At 41.1% G+C, this 17,906-nt stretch overlaps 1 protein-coding gene across 1 annotated transcript; it reads right to left on the bottom strand.

Moving 5' to 3' along the window:
* Nucleotides 1–3,900: 3,900 nt before the first annotated feature.
* Nucleotides 3,901–4,515, bottom strand: LOC122614598. The gene is made up of 2 exons (XM_043789203.1): nt 4,379–4,515; nt 3,901–4,326 (listed from the first exon to the last, which is right to left on the bottom strand). Exon 2 carries the CDS (start codon nt 4,319–4,321, stop codon nt 4,184–4,186), a length of 138 nt encoding a protein of 45 aa, XP_043645138.1. The 5' UTR covers nt 4,322–4,326; nt 4,379–4,515; the 3' UTR covers nt 3,901–4,183.
* Nucleotides 4,516–17,906: the final 13,391 nt, after the last annotated feature.

Genomic DNA, 17,906 nt, shown 5'->3' with positions numbered 1-17,906 from the left:
TATCGTGGAGTGGCACGACTATAAGATACTTGTCTTATATCAAAAGATGCGGTATATGCAAATATACAAGTTAGAAATCGAGACTTTCCGAAATTGCACCCGAGAGCCACCTAGCGGAGTTTGCATTTATGGCTCACGGCACTATTATGATTTGGCACTATTATGTTCTTCCGTGCAAGAAATCACGTCTTACCCCTTTGTAAACCTACAGCGAACAAGCTCAGATTTCTGCTCAATAACTCAACTAGACAGAATCTTATCTTATTCACCCCTTCATAGCTCAACGTAAAAATGAACATTTAACGCCTCATTAGAATCAGGACATCAAGCTATCCCAACAGCAACCGCCGACATACCCATCTGTGGGGCGGCTCTACACGAGTCAGCAACAAGACGCAGGCAATGAGTTAACTCCGGCATAAACAGAATATATGGCCGCAAATCCCAGAAGCGCCTAGAAGGAAATGAATATTAATGAGATGTCGTCAGTCTTTCGTCAAATTAAAACACAGCTCCAACGGGCCAGAACTGTGAGCAGGGATCGGGTGAGAAATTGGTCCTGACAGGAGAGGACACATCTTCTCGGGTGTTGTGAGCGCACATCCTGCGGTAACTTTTCTAATTGTTGTCAGCACAACGCGAATAAATCAGCAGCCTTGAAGCTGGGCCACTAAACTAGCTGAAGGCCTTGTGGAATTTCGGCAATTTGTTTTCCCCTAGTTGAGTTGAATGCTTCGAACGAGGGTGGCTGGATGAGAAGGACGGGGAAACAGCACTTAACCCTTTTGGGCAATGTGACTTTGCCAGTCACCGCCATCGTCACACGTCAGCGCACCATCATCAGCTTGTTTACACGCATAATTATGTGAGCCGGGAATTGCTCCAGGCTTCCGGCTTGCCCACTCTAGTTCAACTCCTTGCCCGGTATCATCCTTGCGGCTTTTGGGGGCTACCACGCCAGACGACTTAATGCAACGTGACAGATTTCTCACTTGAAGTTAAGATGACGGGAAATGTCACAATTTGATGCTGATAATATGCTAATGGGGTTTGTTTGTCTGATTTATATTCCCCTCGTCAAGGCTGCGAAGAGAAGGTGTCGACGCCAATGGGCAACACCAAAGTCAGGACCTTAAGTTTCCCTTAAATGGTAGTTAATGTCGAAGAGCCTTTTCAAATTATTTAAATTAACTTAAATGAATTGGTAGTTGATGTTGGTGCACGCGAGAGGTGTGTTTTACCATTAACCGTTTTAATTATCCTTCTACTGATAAGAAAGTTAGGCAGACAACGATTTAGGCGATTCCACGGGCAGCTGTATATTTCCAAATAAAAACAAGAGAGAACGCTATAGTCGAATTCCCCGACTATCTGATACCCGTTACTCAGCTAGTGAAAGTGCGAAGGAGTCTTCAGCACTAACAGTTTTTGGCGGTTTGTGGGCGCTAGAATGGGCGTGGCAAAAAGTTTTTTGGCAAATCGATAGAAATTTATAAGACTTATACAAAAATGAATAAATATCGAAACATTTTTCAAAAGTGTGGGCGTGGCAGTTTTAGGCGGTTTGAGGGCGTTAGAGTGGGCGTGGCAACATGAATCAACAAACTTGCGCTGCGTCTATGTCTCTGGAGTCCGTATGTTTAATCTCAACTTTCTAGCTTTTGTAGTTCCTGAGATCTCGACGTTCATACGGACAGACGGACAGACGGACGGACAGACGGACGGACGGACGGACAGACGGACATGGCCAGATCGACTCGGCTACTGATCCTGATCAAGAATATATATACTTTATATGGTCGGAAACGCTTCCTTCTGCCTGTTACATACTTTTCAACAAATCTAGTATACCCTTTTACTCTACGAGTAACGGGTATAAACAATAGAAAACGCTATAGTCGAGTTCCCCGACTATCTGATACCCGTTACTCAGCTAGCGAAAGTGCGAAGGAGTCTTCAGCACTGACAGTTTTTGGCAGTTTGTGGGCGCTAGAGTGGGCGTGGCAAAAAGTTTTTTGGCAAATCGATAGAAATTTATAAGACTTATACAAAAATGAAAAAATATCAAAACCTTTTACTCTACGAGTAACGGGTATAATAACTATTAAACAATTTTTAATAATTAATCGGGTCACCTAGAGCCTTTGCAACCTCGAAAAGCCTCTTAGGCATTGAATTTATTAATTATACCCGTTACTCGTAGAGTAAAAGGGTATACTAGATTCGTTGAAAAGTATGTAACAGGCGTTTCCGACCATATAAAGTATATATATTCTTGATCAGGATCAATAGCCCAGTCGATCTGGCCATGTCCGTCCGTCTGTCTGTCCGTATGAACGTCGAGATCTCAGGAACTACAAAAGGTAGAAAGTTGAGACTAAGCGTACAGACTCCAGAGACATAGACGCAGCGCAAGTTTGTCGATTCATGTTGCCACGCCCACTCTAACGCCCACAAACCGCCCAAAACTGCCACGCCCACTCTTTTAAAAAATGTTTTGATATTTTTTCATTTTTGTATTAGTCTTGTAAATTTCTATCGATTTGCCAAAAAACTTTTTGCCACGCCCACTCTAACGCCAATAAACCGCCCAAAGCTGCCACGCCCACACTTTTGCAAAATGTTTTGATATTTTTTCATTTTTGTATTAGTCTTCTAAATTTCTATCGATTTGCCAAAAAACTTTTTGCCACGCCCACACTAACGCCCACAAACCGCCAAAAATTGTCAGTGCTGAAGACTCTCCACTTCGCACTTCCACTAGCTGAGTAACGGGTATCAGATAGTCGGGGAACTCGACTATAGCGTTCTCTCTTGTTTTTTAAGTACATTTTGGTCTAAAAGGGACTATTGTGCCAAAATTTGCGATTTAAGGCTTTGGACGCTCTCAAATTTTGTGTTATTTGCGTAAACTCGCCATGCTAAGATACCCCAGATGTTCTCTATTGGGTTTAGGTTCGGAAACACGTATTCTGTGGTCATTTATGAAGCGCTGGGTCTCTCTGCACCGGTGTATCGAAGCATTATCTTGCATAAAAACGATTTGTTTCCCCATTTTGCTCCCAAAATGGCAGAAGACGCTTCTTCAATACTTTTATATACTCTGAACTATTCATTCGGGAGCTTGTGAAAGCCAAATCAAGCGGTCCAGAAGAAGTGAACGCTCCCTAAACCATTGCGATTCCGCCACCGAAACTCCGCTTAGGAAACATAAGTGGATCCTTTCGTAGATCCCTCCAATCGTGTCAAAATCCATCTAGGCCGTGCAGATTACATTTTTTTTCTTCAGAAAAAATTATCTAAATGAAAACAACTAGATTCGTCGTTTTACTCTATGAGTAACGGGTAGATGTAAAATGAAAATATAGTCAAAATTGCCTACCGAGGCCCAGCTTCTCTCCAAGTTATTTTCAACAAATTGCAGTTTTGTGGCGCGGTTTTAAGACCGGAGCCTTTTTTAAGACTCCTCTCACAATGCACTCCGATGATTGCAAATAGTCATTCCGCAAATGGTCATTCGTGACAAAGGCTTACTGCAACTTGTCGCAAGTGCGGAGCATTTAAACGAATTGCTAGCTTTCACAATAATCCGACGTATATCGTAGTCCAGACCTACACTTCACACTGCATTCATCCGGATTTTCCAAAAATTTATTGATAACACAACGTGTTTGGCCAATTTTTCGCGATATTTCGCTTACATTAAAGCCAGCATCGTCGTAGGCTTTTATTCTTTCCTTTTCCTCATCGGACGCAGAGTCCTAACAAATTAATTAAATTAATAAGTGAAATATAAAAAAAATTATTTGAAATCAAATCGCCGCAGAAATCAAATCGCCATCGACTTACGAGGGTCGAAACTAATATTTTTGGCGTGTCGTATAATTCTGGGCAGGAGTATATAGCAAAATGTATGTATATTTATATATATATATATAACATTATTAAGTAGACATGGACGTCTGTCCTTATGAACGTCAAGTTTTCAGGAACGATTAAAGCTCACAACCGAGCATCCACAATTTTGAAAAATGTTTTCGATGTTTTGGATATCAATACTTGTTTTGCTATTGTTATTTGTTATTGCTCTTTTCTTGTTTTTAATTCTGCTATAACAATTTGGTGTTAGCTTATATTTTAATATTTTTTATCTGATTTATCTCCTTAACATCCTTAACCTTGACTACGATAATTTCCTCAGGATTATCGGAAAAAACCGAATAAAGGCGCAGGTGACGGCAAACACCAACATATTAGCACGGACCTCATCCTTGGAGCGCTCCTCGACTCTAATCGGTTCAATGGACAGTGTGCGGAACATCTTGTCTGCAGATGTAAGAATAGCTTTAGTTGATATTAATCATTGTTTCATACTTACATAGGATAATTAATTTCGAAGTAGTTGTCTTACTGCACTTATGTGTTGTGGTTAACCAGTCCAAAACGATTTAGATATATGTAGATTCCGGGACAACTCAGATTATTGACAAATTCTGACAGGTGAATCAATGACAGCATTTGGCAAAAATTTAAGCTGTCAAGCTTATAGTGTTTTTATATTAGATTTTTTATAATCTTTAAGGCTGTTGGCAAATGGTCCCTAAAACAAGAATTCAGAGAAAATGGACCCGAAAGTTACAAAATAAAATGTTGTAAATGTCCAAAGGAATATGAATTTTAAATTTAGTAACTATACTAAAGCCATTCTTTTTTGTTATACCCGTTACTCGTTGAGTAATAAAGTATAATAGATGCCCGCTTGTTTGTCCGTATAAAGTTTATACTAAGCATTCAGATTTTACTGACTCCTACTCTTTGGTAGTTGTTTTTTTTAGAACGTTTCCGCGTTTTAAGAATTTTTGACGGTAAAATGATTTCAAAATTTCGAAATCTACACGGAATCTGCAACGACGAGATCCCCATAGAAAAATCGGGTACTTTCTTTAGCTTTTGCGGACTAACCCGAGAGACGCTTTTAGCTATTTGCGCTAGCGAGCCCCGAAGATGTTATAGAAACAATCAACTTGGATGCATTATCGTTGCCATTGAATTCCCAGGCTTTGCCTAAAAAGAGATCCTGTTACTTGTTCACTTGTCTCACTCAGTGTTACGTATCCAGTATTTGCTTTCTTAATGGAACGTGCTGTGGTAACGACGATACCAAAGCCACGAAAACCGGAGAGCATTATCGAGTCATACCGACCGATAAGTTTGCTACATTACATATATGTATATGTATATTAGAGAGAATATTTTTTAGTAGAGTTATGGTTGACTCTATCGTTCCTCAGGGAAGACTCCTGGGTCCCGTATTAAGTACCCCATTGATTTCAGATCTGTCATGTTCCAACAAACCGGGCACACTTATGGCCACCTACGCCGGCGATACTGCCTTCATTGCCAACTCCTGTCGAATTGCATCGTCTAGGATCACCCAGGAATTTCTGGACTCGTTCGGCATAAATAGCAGAGAGAGGTCAGATCCTTCCTAGAGATAAACTTCACGACCGCTCTCTCGGCCAACCCAAGGATAAGAAGGCTTATGCGAAAGCATTTTGGCGAATCCTGGACAAGAAGACGACATTATTATCGGTCCAAAAGCAATAATAGTTTTTGGTTAATTTTTTTTTTAATGTTTATCATTGTTCTGTTCTGTACTCGTATTATCTTTTTCCTCATTATAATCAACTTATATTGCCCTTATGTTCTAATAAATAAGTTTTCAAGTAATTTATAAATATTGGGTTGGTTTTGGCGTGCACGCTAAGTGATAATCACGGGTTAAGAATTTAATATATAAATTGCTTGTGTTTCCATTGTTACTGAAAATATACTTAAGAACAAGTTCACATTTTTAAAAAATAATTAGCTTACAATAATCATATAAAAATCCTCTCTTTGCTGCTGAGTCATTTTTATATTCTCACTTCTAAAAGACGCTATGATGCTTTTATTGGTTTATTGGTTGCAATGCCGCTGGAATCGCAGGACTGGGCCTAAGTCAAATACCGTGTTGTGCGCCCGTAAGTCCGAGCAAATTCCGGTGCACATTATTTCTGGCCACGGCACGTATTTGGACCGCAAACAGATGAATTTTTGCAGTGCCGTGCCTCGTCCGATTAGGACAACGAAATATGAGCAGGCGGCAGCCACTAAGGGCTGTTTGCGTATTCCAAGTTTGGGTCCAGGAACTGAAAAATGAGCAGGTCCCGGAGCTGGAGGAGCACTGCAATTCGTCCTCGGGGTCTTTTTTGTATTAATAATAAATAAACGGACCTTGCAGCAGGAGTCCTGCTCGTGTTTTGGACAAACTGGAGCGGATTTTAATGGACGAATGCGAGTGCAGCGGCGGAGTGGAGCTAAAACCCATAAGCCGTACCCGGAGCACACCTTTTCCCAGGTGCATGTGTAACACCCGAACCCATCCTACGTTCCTGCCTTGAAATACAGCTTTTGCTCGTCCATCTTGTGATTTAGCACCGACATAAAAATGATTTATCAGTGACATTAAAATAATGCACACTGTGGCGCATTTTATGTGCGAATGGATTTTCGCGCCTTTTTGTTCTCGCACTGTGAAGGGTGAGGAACCATGTGGTGGAGTCGGTGCAGTCGCATTTACCCCTTCCAAAAGTTGCGGCCCGACCAGAAGCAACCCATGCCATGGCGAGGCAAGGGTAAATCACATATGAGGCAACAGCCGTCCGTCCGTCCTCCGGTCCTCATCAGACCTTTTGTGCCGCCGTCACCCGAATGTTTTACGGCCGGGATGTTTGTGACCAGTCTCCGGCAGCTGCATCAGCCTGGTTTGTGACTGGGTGGGGCTGCATGCACCTATCAGGAACTAAAGCGTCCTCTGGATGCTGTGGCATCGTGAGTGTAAACTTTTGTGCGAGTATCGCGCACTCGTTCTGTCTGCACTCAGAGAATGTCTAGGTCCTCAATTGAACCGAACAAATCAAACAACTTAAAGGTGAGAGTAAAACATTCTTCTTCAAGGTTGTAAGGTAATTCAATATAGTAAGATAGGTACTTAACGACAGCTAACTTAAATGTTCCCAAAATCGAACAGCGTTACTTCACGGAATCCACGTGCGTTTCATTGCTTTTTAAAATATGCCATAGCATGCACCCAGATGTGTCAGACAGCACTGCGAACGCGTCGTACGGGAATATCCTTATGCTGGCTACTCGTATTAGGCTTTCAACTGGTAGCCGACTAGGATGCCCCGCTACCGAAATGGTCGACAGCATATGGAACTCATTAGAGTGGTCCTGTGTGTTCAAGTTTAATGAGGACACCACAGGAGCGAGGAGAAGGCGCAGGCGTTGGACTGAGGTGCGGGAGTCAGGGACGCCAAAGATGGGACAGATACAAGGGACGTGGACACGGATATGGAAGTGGACATGGGCAAGCACATCTGCAGACGCCGCTGATTGTCCGGTCCAATCTCAGTGGTCGCACGATTCCCATGCCTTCCCCATGCCGTGGCCAGTTGGCAGCGTCAGCATAATTTCCTGATGCTAAATGCCAAACGCAGGACGAACCAGAGCGGGTCAGCCGAACACTTAAGCCCATTCGCCATCGACTGACCGACTGCCAGCGAACGAGTTTGCGAAATGGGATTGGACTTTTGCACTGGGTTGGGTTCGGGCTAAAGTAGCCCGAATGGAAACAGCACAGAAGGGTACACGGCCGGCAGGATGAAAGGAGGGCAGAGTGATATGCTGCTGAAGTCGTAGTGGTGGCTCTGTGTCATTGTCTCGCGTGGAGAAGGCAGCGGAGTGAGGGGCACCCGGGGAGGAGCACCAGGAGCAGGAACATCAGGGTAATTTAGAGAAGCACACATATACACCGACACACCTGTTTTTGGGTAATTTATCTCGAAGAATTATTATTTCAAATATTTTGGGGTGCTGCGGTGCACTGAAAAAAGTTTATCAAAAACAGTTGTTTGCGTTTTAAATCGAACTACCCTTTATTCCATAAATTGCTAAAAATATATAAATTCGCTGTAGCCTGCTATTTAAGCTATTCGCGTAGAATACATTTAAAGTTTGTAACCTATGATATAAATATAGTACTGCATAAAGAGCAAAGCATGGTCTAAGCCGCCAGTTCATAGAAGATAAATAGCCCTACATGTATTTAAGGTGTTTTGCCTTTGCAACCACCGGTATCTAATAGTCGAGACACTCTGTAGTAGTAGTCTTTTTTCTCATTTTTGTTTTAATTTGAACATGATAGAGGGCTAAACAGTTGTTTGAGTGCAAAACGAGCAGAAAGATATGGAAGCGATGGGCGACGCACCGAAATAAAAGGATTTTAAAATGGTCATTTGATATGAATTATGCGCACTGGTGCAATTACAGAATTTCGCCCCTCTGCCGAGCTCACTGCCGGGCTCACTGCGGCTAGAAAATTTCTCCCTCCCGGACAGTGATGCTTTTTTGTGACTGTGATGTGTTTTGAGGAGGTGTTTCCGGCTGCTGTTCGGGTCGGGCCGGTGGACCTCCTTTGTCGCCCGCGACTTGGACTTCATCGTTAAATAATTAAATCAGCTGCTAGACTAATATATTTCTCTTAATTACCAGTTACTCATGGCTAGCGCGTACACAAAGTGTCCCAGCCATTTGGATCCCATTTTGTGATTTATGTTGCCGCGCTCCAATAGCTACTATAGCTGATGGGTTGCATATGCATTGTGTTATGGATTTTCGGGCCAAATTGGGCTGGGATGTCCGGAAGTGATTTGATGCTATGCCTACTTTGCTTAGATCGCACAGATATGATAAATCAAAAAACAAGAGAGAACGCTATAGTCGAGTTCCCTGACTATCTGATACCCATTACTCAGCTAGTGCAAGTGCGAATGAGAGACTTCAACACTGACAGTTTTTGGCAGTTTGTGGGTGTGGCAAAAGGTTTTTTAGCAAATCGATAGAAATTTAGAAGATATGTATTGTGTGCTAGTATTGGCAAATTTTAAAATCAGCTAACCAGCGATTTTAACAAGTTTATACCAAACCCTGGCTGATGCTGATTAAAGATGTTCCTATACTTAACTTCGATCATTGTCTTATTATTATTACAGTCTTCGCAATTCGGTTTATGTTCAGACGAGCTGAAATTTCCTAGGTTGCCATAAAATTCATTTTAAAATGGGAATCAAAGACTGCTGCGACACCAGGAACCCTTTCCTGTCCCAAATCCCCTCTCCGTCGCAAATATTGCAACAAAGAGGAAAATATGAACAAAAAATGTAAAATTAATCGGCAATAAATTTAGCAAAAGTGTCGAAAACGGCACACACACATCCGTTGGAGGGTGTGACGCGTGGGAGAGTCGAACATGGCAGAAATTCGGCCACGCCAAGAACTCATAGTTCAATGTCCTGAGCAGGCGACGCCTTCCATGTGCAAAAGAGCGCAGGGACTGGCACCTTTCATGGCCAGCGCATTTATAATAAATTGAATAGCAATAACTCAATCTCAATCAAAAATCATAATTCATGGAACTCGACAGCCCAGAACCGGGGCGACACCAACCCTAAGTTTGAAATGCAGTTAGGAGCACTGCGATTTTTCTTCTGTTTTTTTTAATGATGTGCGCGAGTGTTTGCTCCCTTAGCATATTTTGAAACTAAGAGGTGTGTGATACAGAATAATTCCTTATTTTCGAGATTTATTCCTGGACATACTAAGGCAATGGAATTCGAGTTAAAGGCAGTTCAAGAAGTCTTTTGTGGAGGTGTCACCAAGTTCTCGCGATTTCGCTTCTTACGTATTTGTATGTGATGCCAGCGAGTTGCGTTGCAATGCATTTGCGACGCAGCCAAAAATTATAAATTTACGGTGTGACATAAAGCGCAAATGTGTGAGTCCGGCCGATTGTTTGAGTGCTTCAAAGACGAGGATTTATAGACGAATACATAAATACAAGACGCAATACGTCTGGAGGTGGTGAAGCGAATCGACTGGCCGAAGACCGAGGCAATAACGTTAAATGTACAACACCGCCCTCGGCAAAGTCGGAACACGCCAAAGGCTCATAAATATCCTGCCAGTTAACCGATTGTGTGTTTGCGGAGATCCTTGGGGAAGCAGGGCAACGCATTTTAGGTGAAAATAATAACCGCTTCACATGAAATCTTCGGGTCAAAGAGAATGCAAGGTCCGCAAGTGAGAAACTTTCAAGGGCTCTGGAAACCAAACAATAAGGATTCGCCAGGAAAATTAAATGCATAGTTTTCCCCCTATCAATGACAAACAAATCAAAAGTGACAATTTTCTTTGGGTCTGGAAAACACTTTAAATCATTATTAGCCTTGACTCGTGGCAAATAACGAACACAAGAGTAACGAGCAAGGTAGCTATCCCAGCAGTTCAATGTGTCCATAGATTGTATTGGAGAAATTTATTAGTTTAAATTATAGTTATAAGCAAATGCAGATTTTCATATCCAGTTTCACGGATTAACTATTTTTTATTTATTCATGAATTTTGCCTCAACAGTCAAGTCATAAAAAAAAAATATTGGGGTATAAATGTTGAAAAGGTAGACCAAAATAAAAGAAAAAAGAACGCTATATTCGAGTTCTCCGACTATCTGATACCCGTTACTCATCTAGTGAAAGTGCGAAGGAGAAATGTCAACATATCAAAACATTTTTCAAAAGTGTCGGCGTGACAGCTTTGGGCGGTTTGTGGGCGTTCTATGTCAATTTTTTCGTGTAGTGTTAGGAAACGTAAGCAACAATTTTGACATAACTTTTACTACTTTGAATTTAAAACCATACAATTTATGTTCCACTTTGAAGCCTGTGTCATGCCCAGCCTAAACAAATTTTGCGAAAAACAGAAAACTATAATTTTTTTTATTCAAATTTCGCCAATATATTTCAGAATAAAGAATATAAATTTGCATAGTTGAGGTATTAAATCAGCCGCCTATGTAATTTAATTTTTATTTATATGTAAATTGTAATTGTCATGAAAAAAAGGGCGACTAGAAGGACCTGCCCAAAAAGGATGCGGATGCTCGTCGCCGGGAATATTTTCTAGTGTATAAAGAATTACAGGCAATGTAGTAAGTTTGCAACACCTTTGAGCAAACAGTAAGTAATAGACCAAAAAAATGGTCGTTCAACAAAAGAGGATGCGGAAGTAATTTACAATTTAATAGAAGAAATGAAAATCAGACATAAAAGCAACTGAAATTGTAGGTTCATAATGTCTGACCCCGACGCAAGATATATATTTAGTTAAAGCAGGAGCTGCGCATTAGCGTTTTAGCAGGGTATACCTATATAGACGTCGTCGCTTTCAATACTTCCATGGCACTTGCGTTTTATGTTTGATCTTATTTGACGATAAATCAAACGGTCGACTCGGATTCTTTTGAGGAATAAATTGGCGTGTGCCAATACGGGCGGCGGGGGCCCAGCGCTGCAATCGCATACGGCATTGATAAACGACGAAGGACAAGCATATGCATTGCAATTATGTATGTAATCGATTGCGTAAGTTGCAGCAAGAAACTCACAGAAACCGCGATTGAGACCCTAGCTGAGGAACATCTTTGTTTAGCTTTCTTAAAGAACAGATTGCTCGTTCACGAGATAAAAATTAAAAACGATAGCAGGGACACAAGTAGAAGAGTGATGAATGCTGTGGAATATAATAACAACAAACATGAGTACAAATCTTTTAAAAACAGTAACAGCGTAGTTTGTAAACCATTTAAGGGAAAAGGGAAATTTAGTATCAAATGTCATATTAACAAGAGAGAACGCTATAGTCGAGTTCCCCGACTATCTCATACTCTTTACTCAGCTATTTAAAGAGCGACTCTCCTTCGCTTTAACACTTTCTTTAACACTGACAGTTTTTGGCAGTTTGTGGGCGTTAGAGTGGGCGTTGCAAAAAGGTTTTTGGGAAATCGATAGAAATTTACAAGACTAATACAAAAATGAAAAAAATATCAAAACTTTTTTCCAAAGTGTGGGCGTGGCAGCTTTGGGCGGTTTGTGGGCGTTAGAGTGGGCGTGGCAACATGAATCGACAAACTTGCGCTGCTTCTATGTCTCTGGAGTTTTCATGCTGAATCTCTAGCTTTCTAGCTTTTATAGTTCCTGAGATCTCGACGTTCATACGGACGGACGGACAGACGGACATGGCCAGATCGACTAGGCTATTGATCCTGATCAAGAATATATATACTTTATATGGTCGGAAACTCTTCCTTCTCCCAGTTACTTACTTTTCAACGAATCTAGTATACCCTTTTACTCTACGCGTAACGGGTGTAAAAATGCGTTTAAAAGAATTATAAATGATAAAAATAAAGAAATAAGAAGCAAGCAAACACAGCAACAACCCAAGCTAGCTTCGCGTTTATTTTAAATCGTCTTGATTATAATAATCCTAAAACTGGCGAAGGTAAAGTAAATTTTGTTTAGATTCTGCTGCTTCCGACCATCTCGTAAATGAGGAGAAACTTTTCATGGATTGCATCGACCTGGATAAAAATGGCAGTTGCCAAACATGGCGAGTTTAGCGTGGAATTGTTGAACTCAACAATGAAAATCCAAAAACGCATGAACAAATTGCCAGGAAGTTGCAAAAAAATGTAATATCTGTCAAGCGGTTCCAAGAGGCTGGCAATAACGGTGTGAAGATATTCAAAAATGGATCTATTGTTGCTAAAAGGTATTCTTGAATTTACTATCGATTATGGCATGAGATTACGTCACATTAGTAACGGAAAATTGCTATATATTAAGAAAAATAATTTGTTTGGAGACTTCAAACTTATTGATAACGTTAATGCAGTTGATAAGATTTGTGAAACATGTTTAAATGGCGTTGTTACGTCCGCGTATTAGTGCCCATGTCCTGGGTAAGGACTAGGGCCGAGGGAGGGGCATCCGATGTTTAGGTCTAAGTACAATCGCACACACACATTAATGTCTAAGTACAAAATGTAATCAAAGATCGAGAGGCCTTCGATTAAGCTTAGCTGTTACTTACGCACATCCTGTGTCAATGTCTAGACTCTGTGGCGCGCCAACGTCCCCTAAACATTCGATCACTTGGCGAGCCAACTGAAATAACAAAAACTCCCGCCCACGCAATCGTCTTAGGATTCTCCAGTTAATCCTATTTTTCGAGAGGTTCTCTCTTCACGGGAGAATAGACGTTTATAACGTTATTTTCTTAAACTTCGCTCTTAAGCTATCCCAATCTGCCTATATAAACGCAAACATGACTCCATGAGTTAGTTCAGTACTGAGTACGCTATCAATTGCGATAGCTCTGCTAAGCCCACTTTAACTTCGAAGTCCATTATCCATCCTAGTGATAATCCAAAGGCTCTAGTTCTTCCTTTATTGGAATTCATAAAAACGCTTAATAATACATAAAAAACCAACTGTGTTCTTTTTTTATTAAACTCTCGGTGTGAACTAATAAATATATATTCGAGCCCCAACCACTATTAATTCGAACAGGATGTTTTTTTTATACCCGTTACTCGTAGAGTAAAAGAGTATACTAGATTCTTTGAAAAGTATGTAACAGGCAGAAGGAAGCGTTTCCGACCATATAAAGTATATATATTCTTGATCAGGATCAATAGCCGAGTCGATCTGGCCATGTCCGTCTGTCCGTCCGTCTGTCTGTCCGTATGAACGTCGAGATCTCAAAAACTACAAAAGGTAGAAAGTTGAGATTAAGCATACTGACTCCAGAGACATAGACGCAGCGCAAGTTTGTCGATCCATGTTGCCACGCCCACAAACCGCCCAAAACTGCCACGCCCACACTTTTGAAAAATGTTTTGATATTTTTTCATTTTTGTATTAGTCTTGTGAATTTCTATCGATTTGCCAAATAACTTTTTGCCACGCCCACTCTAGCGCCCACAAACCGCCAAAAACTGTCAGTGCTGAAGACTCCTTCGCACTTTCACTAGATGAGTAACGGGTATCAAATAGTCGGGAAACTCGACTATAGCGTTCTCTCTTGTTTTTAACTTTATTCGTTTTGTAAATTCAAAGAAAAGACGAAAATCAAAAATATTGTTTTGGATTAGTTCTTCAAGGCATGTTTTGTCAATTGACTAGTTCTCATGTGCTTCAGTATTTTGCATAACCGGATCCGTTCACACCCAAGAAAAAATAATTTTTTAATTTAAAATTTTATTTACAAATATATTAATTCTTCTTCAACTTCTAGCTCTATTTTTGCACCTTCATCAAAATCCTCATCAGAATCAGAATCTTTTCTTTCTATATTGTAAGCATATGGCAACCTTACCTGTCAAGTACGGTGGTAACCGGGAGAACAGATGGCCACGCTAATGTGTGTTCGCTCAGTCGTCGTCGAAGAGCAAGCCGTCGCGCAGCGTCTGTACGCGTGATCATATTTAATTCATTTAATATTTCATATATCTAATTTCATTTAATAAACTTATATTTGCTCAATCTCATTGCCTCACCTAAAGCCATTCCTCCTTACAGTTCAGAAGTGGGATGATCATGAGCAAAGACAGACAGTAGTGAACGCGTTGGCAAAGAATAACGGAACTTAGTTACGATTGAAACATATGTACGTAGATGCAAAGCGTTGTATCTATCACTGTGTTGATACGAATATATATGTATTTGTCTGCAAGCGGTATGAATATACAAACGGTGTGAATATACAAGCGGTATTTCATACAAACGGTATAGGCATACAAACGGCGGGCATATAGACAACGTAACGCAACGCAAGAACGAACGAATCGCAACGTAACCGTGCAAAAACAATCACGCAAACGCAACGCTAACGTAAGCGTGCGAAAATATTTCCACAACGAAACGTAAACACGTACGCCAATTCGGTATATACAAGTACAATTACGCGATGTTAAATAAGACATAAAATAAAATGAAAACAAGATAGAACGCTATAGTCGGGTTCCCCGACTATCTGATACCCGTTGCTCAGCTGGTGAAAGTGCGAAGAGAAATTCCAACACTGACCGTTTTTGGCGGTTTGTGGGCGTTAGAGTGGGCGTGGCAAAAAGATTTTTGGTATATAGAGTTAAATTTACAAGACGAACAAAAATGTGAAAAAATTTCACAACATTTTTCAAAAGTATGGGCGTGGCAGTTTTTGGCGGTTTGTGGGCGTTAGGATGGGCGTGGCAACAAGTTTTTCTGCTGATCGATAGAAATTTACAATACTAAAAAGACAATGAAAAAATATCAAAACATTTCTCAAAAGTGTGGGCGTGGCAATTTTGGGCGGTTTGTGGGCGTTAGAGTAGGCGTGGCAACATGAATCGACAAACTTGCGCTGCGTCTATGTCTCTGGAGTCTGTATGCTTATTCTCCACTTTCTAGCTTTTATAGTTCCTGAGATCTCGACGTTCATACGGACGGACAGACAGACGGCCAGACGGACAGACAGACGGACGGACAGACGGACATGGTCAGATCGACTCGGCTATTGATCCTGATCAAGAATATATATACTTTATATACTCGGAAACGGTTCATTCTGCCTGTTACATACTTTTCAACGAATCTAGTATACCCTTTTACTCTACGAGTAACCAGTATAATTACAGAACTGAAAGTCGATCAGTTAAAGTTCCTGTTGCGTGAACGAGAGTTGTCCACAACTGGATCGCGAGATCAATTAGTTCAACGTTTGATGACCCACGAAAAGTCTGACGAAATCGAGTTTTGTGTTTCTTTCGCGAATGAAGGTACTGACGAAATGCCGGTGGTAGCACAACTTCAGGCCGAGATGAGCCAACCTCGTGAGATGATGGTCAATTTAATTAGTTCGCAAATTGCTGCGACAAATGCAACGCAAGGTGCACAGGCGGCTGCAGCCAACGTAATACCTGTACCACCGAGTCCAACAGCTGAAATCGTACACACTAGCACGATTACACGACATGCATCGGTCAAGGAAATCGCCAATACCCTGCCAGAGTATGATCCAACGGATGAGAATGGTATCTCTGTGGATCAATTTATCGATCGCATTAATCGAGTGATAGATGCCTATCATTGGGAGGAAAAACTTCTCTTGCTTGCCATTTATACTCGACTAAAGGGCGCTGCCAGAATGTGGCTAGATGCGTCTCCAGTTTTACACACCACCTGGAGCGAATTTTCGAATGCTATTAGAGATGAGTTCGGTTCGACACCCGACGAAGCCGAGATTCACTACATAATGTCAAATGCTGTTCGCCGACAGAAGGAAACTATCAAGGAGTACTGCTTTCGCATGTCAGCCCTTGGAAATCGTTACAATTTAAGCGAGTCTGCTACTATTCGATATGCCCGAACTGGGTTAAAGCACCGAGAGCTACAACAGAGCATTGTGACCAAAAAATTTGCAACGATGAAACAGATGCGTGACGTCATTGACGAGTATTTTGTCAACCGAGGTAGGCTTCAACTGCCAAAATACGATCCAGTATCGAAGAACGATGAACCGAAATCTAAACAACACGAGTCTGCATCAACAAACGATAAATTGCTAAAATGCTTTAATTGCGGCGAACCAGGTCATTTTTCGAACCAATGCCCACAACCACCGAAACGACACCGATGTACTACGTGTAATAAAGTATACCCCAACAACGGTAACTGCGTTAAACCCTAAGCGAGTACACGACGCCTTGGGGCAACGAATCAAGATAAGTGCTTCTACAATGATGGTTTTCGTCCAATCGAAACCGTATACTGCGTTCATTGACACAGGTAGCCAAGCTAGCATGGTTCGTGAGACTAACACAACAACTCGACGCCAAACGATGCAAGTGCGCAATGCAAATTCATGGTATTTGTGGTGGAGTACGCATTCTAAACGAAGCAATCATCATCGAACTGATCATCGATAATACTGTCACCGAAGCACTGATGTATATAGCCGAAGACAAAATCGTACAGCAAGATTTTCTTATCGGCCAGGATATCCTTGTTAACCCAAATCTTACGTTGAAGTTTTAGAACGGAATGATAACTTTTGAGAGCAAACGAGCAACACAGCAAGTATCTCACTTCAAGAAAATTACTAATCTTCTTTCTAATATCGACAGTAATGACGATAAGACACGCATGCATAACCTACTAGAAGATTATGCCGATGTCTTTTCCTCTGGCCTTAAAAGAATTTGAAGACCTAATGTGGTCGAAGCTGAAATTGAAGTAGAAGATAAACAGGCAGTGGCCCAAGCGCCATACCGAATTCCTGAACCTAAGCGTAACGTTGTGAACGCTATGATTGACGAGCTCCTCCAACACGATATTATTGCCAAATAACATCTGAGTAGTAGCCCAGTAGTTTTAATTAAAAGGAAGAACGGAGGCGATCGACTGTGTGTTGGCTACCGACGTCTGAACAAGTTGATCAAGAAAGAAAACTTTCCTGTGCCAAACATTGAAGAACGTTTACAAGAAGCGAAACGATTCAAATTCTTTTCTACGTTGGATTTGAACAGCGGTTATTATCAGATCGTAGTATCACCTTAGAGGGCTGCATAACACCATTCTCTTTGTTTGCATTTAGAGTACTCATTCGTTTTAGTATGTATTCAGAATACATACCATTCAGTTGTCGCGATCTCTTTGCGTTCACTTCGTATGCGTTCGGAGTTTTGGGCACCCGAGCGAAATGAAGTCAATGAATGCGCGCGAAAACTAAATGAAGCCAATGAATTTTCAATAGAAATTCAGAGTACTCTGAATACTTTATGTTGTCATTGTGTAAAATGAGTTCGGACAGCGCGGAGGTAAGTCTAAGTTTTCTGTGTTTGTGTATTATTATGTGCGTGTGCGTCTTATTTAATAATATTGTAGCATTTGTCTAATACGAATATATAAATTGTGTTGTCAAAT

This window comes from Drosophila teissieri, chromosome 2R, assembly GCF_016746235.2.
Source record: "Drosophila teissieri strain GT53w chromosome 2R, Prin_Dtei_1.1, whole genome shotgun sequence".
Lineage (NCBI taxonomy): Eukaryota > Metazoa > Arthropoda > Insecta > Diptera > Drosophilidae > Drosophila > Drosophila teissieri.
Note: the sequence above shows the minus strand (reverse complement) of the source record. Positions and strands in the feature narration are given on the sequence as shown.

What these genes read in the sequence shown, in the direction of transcription:
- LOC122614598 (XM_043789203.1), bottom strand. Translation starts at nt 4,321, where the DNA reads ATGTTCCGCACACTGTCCATTGAACCGATTAGAGTCGAGGAGCGCTCC.